The sequence below is a fragment of the Panulirus ornatus genome, chromosome 50 (assembly GCF_036320965.1).
Source record: "Panulirus ornatus isolate Po-2019 chromosome 50, ASM3632096v1, whole genome shotgun sequence".
Classification (NCBI taxonomy): Eukaryota; Metazoa; Arthropoda; class Malacostraca; order Decapoda; family Palinuridae; genus Panulirus; species Panulirus ornatus.
In genome coordinates this window covers 13785925-13797035 of record NC_092273.1, presented here as the reverse complement: position 1 = coordinate 13797035, position 11111 = coordinate 13785925, and the positions used below count along the sequence as shown (strand labels likewise).

The 11111-nt window shown below is 40.5% G+C and overlaps 3 protein-coding genes across 4 annotated transcripts in view; 1 reads left to right on the top strand and 2 right to left on the bottom strand.

The window, feature by feature from the left end:
- LOC139764450 (pro-resilin-like) overlaps positions 1–11111 on the top strand; it is a 112185-nt gene that overhangs the window by 60412 nt on the left and 40662 nt on the right. The window lies entirely within an intron of this gene.
- On the bottom strand, positions 2828–5404 carry LOC139764615 (uncharacterized). Its single transcript, XM_071691461.1, has 3 exons — positions 5370–5404; positions 4605–4819; positions 2828–3538 (listed from the first exon to the last, which is right to left on the bottom strand). Exons 1-3 carry the CDS (start codon positions 5373–5375, stop codon positions 3313–3315), a joined length of 447 nt encoding a protein of 148 aa, XP_071547562.1. The 5' UTR covers positions 5376–5404; the 3' UTR covers positions 2828–3312.
- On the bottom strand, positions 8381–10879 carry LOC139764443 (larval cuticle protein A3A-like). Its single transcript, XM_071690995.1, has 3 exons — positions 10841–10879; positions 10091–10305; positions 8381–9075 (listed from the first exon to the last, which is right to left on the bottom strand). The coding sequence occupies exons 1-3, from the start codon at positions 10844–10846 to the stop codon at positions 8844–8846; spliced, it is 453 nt and encodes a 150-aa protein (XP_071547096.1). The 5' UTR covers positions 10847–10879; the 3' UTR covers positions 8381–8843.

The following is an 11111-nucleotide window of genomic DNA, read 5'->3' as shown; positions in this document are numbered from 1 at the left end:
CCTAGCACCTCCCACATCTCCATAAAAAGTGGGCTTTCCTCTTTGGGTTGCAACCCTTGCCCCACTTCTAGTGTTTCTCTCTCTCTCTCTCTCTCTCTCTCTCTCTCTCTCTCTCTCTCTCTCTCTCTCTCTCTCTCTCTCTCTCTCTCTCTGCGGGGTACAGCTGGCAGCGTGCAGAGCTACTGACCTGCTCTATGACTTGCCCGTGTCGTCAGAGCAGTTGTCTCAAAACTTGTACAAGCCGGAAGACTTCTCATTGATTCCGTGTGTTAGATTCTGCAACATTAAGTTAGGATGGAAACGTAAAATATGAAACAACTACACATGATGAAAATTTGGTCAAATTCCAAAGTTCATTGTAAATTGAATATCTCTCAAAAATTCTTTGAAGAACTGGTCATTATAGCTAAGAATATATTTGGTTTTAATGATTCATGTGTAAACCTTGGCACTTAACCATATCAAAATTCGTGTTCCACTTGTGAGCCCTGTTTGTATATTCTTGTTGTGCTTGAAGCCGAAAATGTTTATTTTCCCTTGATATTTTTCCTCCCATCTCACATTTATTTCAGAGTTTGACAACTTAAACATAGGCCATTATCAGCGTTACGAAGATATATCAATAAAAAAGAGCATGTTCCAAAACTGATCTCCGCAACAAACCCATTTTCACGTCTGACCAGTCTGAGGCTTAACCATAGATTATTTTTTATTATCTTTATGACAAGTCATCCAATACTTTGCCATGGAAGTACAACATTATCAGTATCATGTGACTTAATAACTTTTGATATGGGTCTATATCGAATGGATTATGCTGATGAAAGTAAATGACGTCATCGGCTTTATATCTTGTATGTTGATTATATTACAAATGAAACCATGCAGACATTTCAGACTTGGGCAATTGAGTCAAAGACCAAGTTGTGCATCGTTAATCAAATTATGACTCCCTCTGTGATGTACAGTTAATCTTGAAATGGAGGTTTACATAAGGTTGTCAACAACAGACGTCAAGGTGATTAGGTAGTTATTTCCAGCCAGGGGCAATTATATTATATTTTTGAAGATCAGCTTTATATAGAACACTTCGGCTACGTATTGAATTATTGTAAAGAGCAGCCAGGGTCTTAGTTATCTTACTTTTGTTTTCTTCCACTGTTATCTTATAAAATGTATAAGATCTTATCGTTTAATCAATTTTCAATGGTTATAATGCAGAAAGTATAACTTGATGTTTTATATCAGTATGTTGCAAAATGTTATCGTCCCTTATCAGTGGACTCCACCGGTTATCTTTCATGTGTGTGTCAGTATGTTGCAAAATGTTATCATCCCTTACCAGTGGTACTGCACCAGTTATCTATAATGATGAAGACAAGTGACAGAGGATATCATTTATGATCTTTGCAATATCTTTGCCGTGAACCAAGTGGCCATTTTCTATAACTGACTAGGGAATGGTTCTCTTCCATCAAACTTAACTACAAAATTCTGTAGTGTTTCTTTGTTTAATTGAACAGTGTGGATTTCTTACTGTTGTTGGCTCTGCTCCGAGGTATTGTATACACGAATTACCGTGTTTATCCTGATCATGTTGGTTATCGGTATCGTGGAGTTTCCTTTGCCCTATTTATTTTATTCTATTTAGTAATAGGCAATTCTCTATCTAAATGTTAGTTCTAGAAAATGTCTGTCTGTTTCTCAGTGGTACACATGTTCCCCTGTACTTGTGTGAATGTTTGGCTGAATCTTTCTGTCTAGGTCTGGCTACGTCTGTATTGTTTTCAAGTACGATATCATTCCAGGTTTTGCTGTCCAGATCATTGCGAGTTTCATTAAACTCTACATATGTCTTTTCTTTCTGTAAGTAATGATGAGTTGAAGAACATTAAGAGGCACGTCGAACCCAGCTTATTTTTTGTGATCATTTGTATCAAATTCAAATCTTCAGACATAGCTTTATTAATGAGATGCTTTTTGATGTATTCACTCTTTGCGGAAATTATCAGTAAAACCATAAAGCTCCCTTATACATATATAAATATATATATATATATATATATATATATATATATATATATACGAACAAAGTGCATATGAACGTGCAACTTCATAGAACATACAAACCTTTGACAGCCAGGATCGAATCCGGTACCCTTGTGCAACAGGCGAGAGCGCTACCACTAGGCTATGATCGCCCCCTAGGGAAATGACTATTCGAATACTATGTACTCGAATACCCTTCGTCTCACGTTGGTGAGCAACGGGGTCTACACCGGTCATTTCTCATCAGGCTCGTACAGCTAGCAGATAGCATTATACCCGTACCTAATTGTACAACGTGGAGGTATATGAATACGAACAAAGTGCATATAAACGCGCACCTTCATAGAACATACAAAACATTCATATTCCTCCGCGTTGTACAGTTAGGTTCGGTAAAATGCTATCTTCTGGCTGTGTGAGCCTGATGTGAAAAGACCGGTGTAGACCCCGGTGCAAACCAACGTGAGACGAAGGGTATTCGAGTACATAGTATTCGAATAGTCATTTCACCAAGGGGCGATCATAGCCTAGCGGTAGCGTTCGAGGCTTTTGCACAGCGGTCCCAGGTTCAATCCTGGCTGTTGGAGATTTGTATGATATATATATATATATATATATATAGATATATGTGTGTGTTTGTGTGTATGTGTGTGTGTACATATATGTCATTAGGTGTCTTTATTGCTCCACTTCTGCTTGTTCATGTCTTTGCTTATGCATTAATGGACAACTGTTCAATATTTGTTAATATATACATTAAAGAAGAAAAAACTGTCGTTTGGATTAGTTTATTATATGGGCTAACAGACTATCTGTGTATCAAAAAATAGGTATATACATCCATTATCTTGGCAGGACGTCTATGCTCATTGCTTACTTAAGATTAGACGGTGGAGATGGTTAACAAGTAACGTATAACAATAGGCAACAATGATAAGCATAACACTGTATGGGAGAGTCGTGGAGATCCTTGGGAACTCACACACTTCAGAGGAGAAGAACTAGAACAAGGCTGGCTCTGCAAACGCGATATACAGGAACAACTTGGAAGGAGCCACATAACATGTTGGAGGTGCCCTTGGACATGTCGTTCTCCAGGAACGCCACAGTGTCAGGGCCACAGTGATGCACTGAGTTGTATAGATTTGAATATAACTGATGAAGTGAAACTTGTAATGATTGCTATAAGGAAGATAGAACTAGCGATGCATTAAGGATGTAGAACTGGAAACTGATTTCTAGCTTCGTTTAAGGAACTTATTTTCATAGCAGGGCGTAGATTTGTGGGGTAGTTGGTGAAGGCAGGAAGGGTGCTGGGGTGGTCTGTACATATACTGGTCCTGGGGTTGGGGAAGGCTGGGGGTATCCCGGAATGGGTAAGCTGGGGTACTGTGCCTCGCCCTCGTAGGTTATTGTGGGATGGTAGCCATATTCGTCGACGTAGTAGTCAACTCTTAGCAGGCGAGTGTCAGGCATCTGGACGTAGTAACTGTGGACAACACGATTATTCAAATGAAAATGGGTTCATGATGGGAGGAAGAATAATGCTGTCTCTATATAGATACTGGTTCTCTCTCTCTCTCTCTCTCTCTCTCTCTCTCTCTCTCTCTCTCTCTCTCTCTCTCTCCCTCTCTCTCTCTCTCTCTCTCTCTCTTTCTGTATGTGTTTTACCGTTATGTGTTGCAAATCCACTGCTATACTTCACTTTGAAAAGCATCTTTTATGTCGCTTAGAATGTAGGTACATGGTCAACTTACAACTCAATATCAGACTTGAGAAGATGTCTCAAGACCGTTGGTGGAACATCATGGACAGATGTGTGTGTAGGGAACAGGTGTCAGTGTACCAGCAGGTGTGAGGTAAGCTGCCAAGTGGGAAAAGTTACCATGTGCGTAGGTGGAAGATTAAAGATACCGACTTCAGGTGCAAAAAAGGAACAGCTTGAAAAATGCAGTTTCTCTTGCGAGAAGTCAGCAGGTGAGGAAAGAATGGTTAAAGAAAAAGAACTCAGTAATGTATAGAGCTGGAGCATTAGATGGGAGGAAGGAAGAAAGTGTCAGGCTGAAGAACGCAGCAGGTTCATTGTAGGAGATTTAGTAAAGAAATGCCTAAACGTGTAAAGGTGGAGTTTCAGGTGAGAAGACCCAAAATATGCGAAGACTGTGTTTTAGATGGGAGGAGCAAAGAAAGGTCACCGGTACTCTTAACATTGGAAGGAACTTCGAGATGTCAAGGCAGAATTTCAAGTAGGAGACAGTGTAATAGTACAGCCTGATTAGCCTTAAAGATGTACTTACTGAAGACCAACGATACTTTTCGAAGTTATGACTGGAGTTAATCTTATAGATAATTTCTGACACTTTGCATGAGCGCGATTTATCAAGGTCTCAACTCTGCTTACTGTAGAAGTAGAGTGAGATCCTCAAACTGATTTACTAAATAGCATACTGGAAATGTCTTTTGAGATCTGTGTACCCGTAAATTCCTGTGACTGGGTTTAAAATCAGTTTCTGAGTTCAGGGAAACATAGAATGTTTACTGTTGAAACCACCGACCTTCCCTTGGTGTTGTCTCCGTCCCGCTGCTCCTGGTGGCCGTAGTAGTTGCCTGAGTAGTCATCGTTTATGTCCCATTGGAAGGAGTACTGGGCGGGGGCGTCATCGTACTGGGTAACGTACTGGGGCTGTACCACGACCGGCGGCTGGTATGTCAAGCCGCCCTGTGGACCCGCCCAGGCCACCGCCACCATCGAGAGCACCAGAGCCACTGTCTGAAGGGTAAACAGTATAAAGGCAGCTGTTAGCGTGTACCGTCACTATTGGTATACACTGGTATTGGTATTGAGGTCGTTGGACGACGGAAGGTAGCTATGTCATGTGGTCTCGTAACACGAGTGGGTGGGTCGTCGTCAATTGTGACGCTCGCTTTGTGACGGTCAATCATCGTCCGTCTACCACAGAGTCGTCTTCGTATGTCCACTTTTGAAGTACATCTGGGCTGTATTGAATCTCCATCTTTAGAATATTTAGATAGAAAGCCTTACCGAAAATTGTGGTTATTAAATAACGTAAAGGGTTTTCAATGTTGATATATTAAGATGCCATGAAAAGAAGTTTGCAATATAGTATTGAAAAGATTTACGAAAGTCTAATATGAATTTCGTTTGATATTCCACTGATGAGTTGACAAGTCCAGATGTGAGTTTGTCCTACCCAACACAGAGTATGGTAACGTTTAGAAGTCCTTAAGAGAAGTGTAAGTTAGCGGAGCGAAGTGTGAGTCATGGGTCGGGATAACTTAGTGTTGCAGGGTTCTGGTACCTTCATAGCTGTGTCAAGCTGAGGCTTTGAGCTGAACTGCTGCTCGCTCACCCGCGCTCCGCTTTATATCGGCCGGGGACGGGTGAGTGTGGCCAGACATGCCTCATGACGTCATCTTTACCTCAGGTAAAAACTGCATCTTTAGTTTCGTGTAATATTTCAATCTTATGTAGGCCTTTCATGTGCAAGTCTTGATCTAGAGGGATAAAATGCGGAAAGTAACTCAAAATGGATATGATTTTTGCAAGGGAAGATTTTGAACGAAGATAAACTTTTTTACTGCATTTAAGAAAAAAGTTTTAAGTGCACCGCTCAGATATGCTTTAATAAATGGAGATGTTGTTGCATAGAAAATGCTGATAGAAAGTTATTTCTACTACAAGGAACAATAAGGTATTATTTATTAGTCTTGTGAATGATTATTGAATTGGATACATGTGTGGCATGGTCTTGGCCCGACCAGCGGGACAGCATAAGGTGTTTATCATTACGACATAAATAGGACAGCCAGAGTCATCTTACAAGGTAGACTTACAGGATAGTAAAGGATCTGCTTTCTTGTCTCAGTGCATCACTACAGGATGGCTAGGGCCTAACACAGCCATACATCTCTCAGATCTCCATAAACATATTTTTTCCTCCATTGGCTGCGCTTCAGTGTCGCTCTGTTTGGGTGTACTGCTGCCAGCGGTAGGGCCACTGATAAACTCTTTGACTTGCCGGTGTGGCAAGAGTAGTGGTTGAGTAGTGATACTAAAAATTCGGGGAATTTGAGAACCTGTTATCGGTTGACTGCAAACGTACATCTCTAAACTTGTACATGCTGGAAGTCTTCACATTAGTATTGTGTGTTAGGTTTGACAGTTTAAGTTAGGGAAATAATGTGGTACAAAATACAACTGTATATATTGAAAATTTATTGAAATTTCAGGGATCTGTTCGAAATCAAATATCTGATATAGACGTGTGAAGAATCGGGAAAAGCTTCGATTTTGACTCAGTAGTAATCACATCATGTTTTTTTACACCTAAGAATTTATTTATTTTTAATAGTTCATGTGTAATACTTGGCAATTATCAAATCAAAATTCATATACCATTTCAAGTATTATCACTTTTTCCTTTTTCCCTTGAATCTGAAAAGGTTCATTTTCAACTGAGATTTTTCTTGCTAGCTCACATTCGTTTATAGATTTGACAACCTCAACTCAGCCCATTATCAGCGTCATTAAGATATATTGAATAAAGTGTGTGTCCCACTATTCATTCCTTTAACAAGACAGTTTTCACGTCTACGCATGCTGAGGCTTGGCCATAGATTACTAATTTTGGCCATAGATTACTACTTATTATTATTCATTATGTTACAAAATGTTATCATCCGCTACCAGTGGACTCGACCAGGTATCTTCCGTGTATGTTAGTATGTTACAAAATGTTATCATCCGCTACCAGTGGACTCGACCAGGTATCTTCCGTGTATGTTAGTATGTTACAAAATGTTATCATCCGCTACCAGTGGACTCCACCAGTTATCTTTCGTGTATGTTAGTATGTTACAAAATGTTATCATCCCTTACCAGTGGAACTACACCTATAATGATGGAGATAAGTGAAAGTAGAAATCATGTATGATCTTTGCAATACTTTCCTCTTGAACTCAGTGGCCTTTATCCATAAATGACCAGGGACTGGTGGTCTTCTATCAAATATTACAAATATCTTTGGTGTTTCTTTGTTCAATTCAGGAAAGTGCATTTCTTTTTGTTGGTTTACGCATTTAATACATGAATTTCCTTATTTTACTTCCTCGTTTTCGTTATTGCCGTCATGGATTTTTCTCTGTGCTATATTCTTTAAGAAGAGGCAATTCTTTCTTCAAGTGTCAGTTCTAGAAAATGGTTGTGTTTCTCAGTAGTACATATGTTGCCTTTTACTAGTTTGATTGCCTCACCGTTAACGTTTTCACTCTACGATGTCATCCTTGTCTTTCCCTTATTGCAAATATTAAGATCTGAATCTATCCTTATTATTCTAACCAATGTTAAATGGAACAATACTAGAAGCTTCGTCAGACGTAATTTGTTAGTGATTATTTGTGCTAAATCTTTCTCAAGCCGTGACATTATTGACTTGATCCCCGTTTGATGTATTCACACCTCGAGTGAGATTCTCAACGAATGATATAAAGCTCAGGTGAAATGAGGTAAACTTCATGCAAAGACGAAGCACGAAGCTACTAGAAAGGGCACAATCCACTCCCAACCCCACTTATATATTGTTAAGGCAAAATCTCCCATTATAATGCATGGAGTTCATTGCAAAATTCTTCTTACTGATTTTCCTTCATGTCTGGTGTCTGTGGTCAGTGGCTGTAAAATTAATCCTACATATTTTTGATATTGTGTAATAATTGTGTTTGATTTACCCGAAAATGGGCAGTTGATGATTTTAACGGGCATTACAAATCTCGGTACGGGACTAGTTTAGATATAAGCCAACATGAATTATCCGAATAGTGATTAACCATAATGGTCGACAATCCACTTGTATATGTACGCTGGACAGATTCTATGAAAAGGTAGAGTGTTCACGTAAGGTTTGGCTGTACAGATGCACTATGTTGCCTCCTATAAAACATTTTTCACTTTGCTAGAGGGCTGCTAGCCTCTCGGCCCGTCACAACTCACCGTGTGCGTGATGGCAGGTCCATCTTGGACAGAGCAGCTGCTGCGTATCGTCCAGCTTGGCTTTGTTGTATACGGTTACTGCATCTCAGGGTTTTTAAGAGTATCCTTATGGGATATCAACTGATATTGTGAGTGTCAGGGTTAGCGTGGCCGATGAGTCAACTTCTTCCACATGTATAAGTAACTTAGTGAGCTGAAGAAATTGTAATATAAACACGTCATATTATACAGAATATAATGTAATAGAATATTTCATAATAGAATTTTATGTATTATGATATTTAAACATTACAATATGGGTCAAGTAAAAATGTTTATTCTGTATAAGTTTATTTCATGTTCTAAGAACTTCTCTGTACAAAAATATAGATATACATATATGTTAAATAATTTCTCGTGACTAGTTAAAACTAGGCATAGGAGATGGTTAACAAGTAACGTATAACAAGAGGCAACAATGATAAGCATAACACTGTATGGGAGAGTCGTGGAGATCCTTGGGAACTCACACACTTCAGAGGAGAAGAACTAGAACAAGGCTGGCTCTGCCAACGCGATATACAGGAACAACTTGGAAGGAGCCACATAACATGTTGGAGGTGCCCTTGGACATGTCGTTCTCCAGGAACGGCACAGTGTCAGGGCCACAGTGATGCACTGAGCAGTATAGATTTGAATATAACTGATGAAGTGAAATTTGTGATGATTGCTATAGGGAAGATAGAACTAGCGATGCATTAAGGATGTAGAAGTGGAAACTGATTTCAAGCTTCGTTTAAGAAACTTATTTTCCTGGCAGAGTGTAGATCTGTGGGGGAGTTGGTGAAGGCAGGAAGGGTGCGGGGGTGGTCTGCACATACACTGGTCTTGGGGTTGGGGAAGGCTGGGGGTATCCCGGAATCGGTAAGCTGGGGTACTGTGCCTCGCCCTCGTAGGTTAGTGTGGGGTGGTAGCCAAATTGGTCGACGTAGTAGTCAACTCTTAGCAGGCGAGTGTCAGGCATCCGGACGTAGTAACTGTGGACAATACAAGTTTTCAGATGAAAATGGGTTTTTGGCGAGAAGAATAATAGTGCTCAGTAGTTTATAAAAATCGATTCTCTCTCTCTCTCTCTCTCTCTCTCTCTCTCTCTCTCTCTCTCTCTCTCTCTCTCTCTCTCTCTCTCTCTCTCTCTTTTTTCCTGTTATCTGTTGCACATTCACTGCTGCATTTCACTTTCAAAAGCATCATCTATGTCCCTTAGAATGTAGATAGATGGTAAACTTGAAAGTAAACTTTAAACTTGGGAAGATGTGTTCAGATGTTTGGTGTGTGTAGGATTACGTTGCAGTGTACCAACAGGTGCGAGTTAAGCTGCCACATTGGAAAATGAAACATGTGCGTAGGTGCACGAAACGAACAGATTGAAAAATGCAGTTTCTCATGTGAGAAGTCAGCAGGTGTGGAAAGAAAGGTTAAAGAAAAAGAACTCAGTAATGTATAGAGCTGGAGCATTAGATGGGAGGAAGGAAGAAAGATTTAAATACGAAGTTTCAGGCTGAAGAAGGCAGCAGGTTCAGTGTAGGAGATTTAGTAAAGCAAAGCCTAAACGTGTAAAGGTGGAGTTTCAGGTGAGAAGAACCAAAGTATGCGAAGACTGTGTTTTAGATGGGAGGAGCAAAGAAAGGTCACCGGTACTCATAACATTGGAAGGAACCTCGAGATGGTAAGGCGGAATTTCAAGTAAGAGACCATGTAATAGTACAGACTGATTAGCCTTACGAATATACTAACTGAAGACCAACGATACTTTTCGAAGTTATGACTGGAGTTAATCTTAAAGATAATTTCTGACACTTTTCAAGAGCACGATTTATCAAGGTCTCAACTCTGCTTACTGTAGAAGTAGAGTGAGATCCTCAAACTGATGTACGGAATAGCATACTGGAAAGGTCTTTTGAGATCTGTGTACTCGTAAATTCCTGTGACTGGATTTAAAATCAGTTTTTGAGTTCAGGGAAACATAGAGTGTTTACTGTTGAAACCACCGACCTTCCCTTGGTGCTGTCTCCGTCCCGCTGCTCCTGGTGGCCGTAGTAGTTGCCTGAGTAGTCATCGTTTATGTCCCAATGGAAGGAGTACTGGGCGGGGGCGTCATCGTACTGGGTAACGTACTGGGGCTGTACCACGACCGGCGGCTGGTATGTCAAGCCGCCCTGTGGACCCGCCCAGGCCACCGCCACCATCGAGAGCACCAGAGCCACTGTCTGAAGGGTAAACAGTATAAAGGCAGCTGTTAGCGTGTACCGTCACTATTGGTATACACTGGTATTGGTATTGAGGTCGTTGGACGACGGAAGGTAGCTATGTCATGTGGTCTCGTAACACGAGTGGGTGGGTCGTCGTCAATTGTGACGCTCGCTTTGTGACGGTCAATCATCGTCCGTCTACCACAGAGTCGTCTTCGTATGTCCACTTTTGAAGTACATCTGGGCTGTATTGAATCTCCATCTTTAGAATATTCAGATAGGAAACCTTACCATACATTGTGTTTATTAAATAACCTAAAGACTTTTCAATATTAACATGCTAAGAAAAGAAGTTTGAAATTTTGTATTGAAAATACTTACTAAAGTCGAGTATGAATTTCGTTTGATATCATACCACTGATGAGTCAACAAGACCAGATGTGAGTTTGTCGTACACAATACAGAGTATGGCAACGTTTAGAAGTCCTTAAGAGAAGTGTAAGTTAGTGTGAGTCATGGGTCGGGGTAACTTAGTGTTGCAGGGTTCAGGTACCTTCATGGTTGTGTTAAGCTGAGGCTGTGAGCTGAACTGCTGCCCGCTAACCCGCGCTCCGCTTTATATCGGCCGGGGACGGGAGTGTGGCCAGACATGCCTCATGACGTCATCTTTACCTCAGGTAAAAACTGCATCTTTAGTTTCGTGTAATATTTCAACCTAGTTTAGGCCTTTCATGTATGAGTCTTGATCTAGACGGATAAATGAGGGAAGGGATTCATCATGGATATGATTTCCTCAAGGAAAGGTTTTGAACGAAGTAAAATAA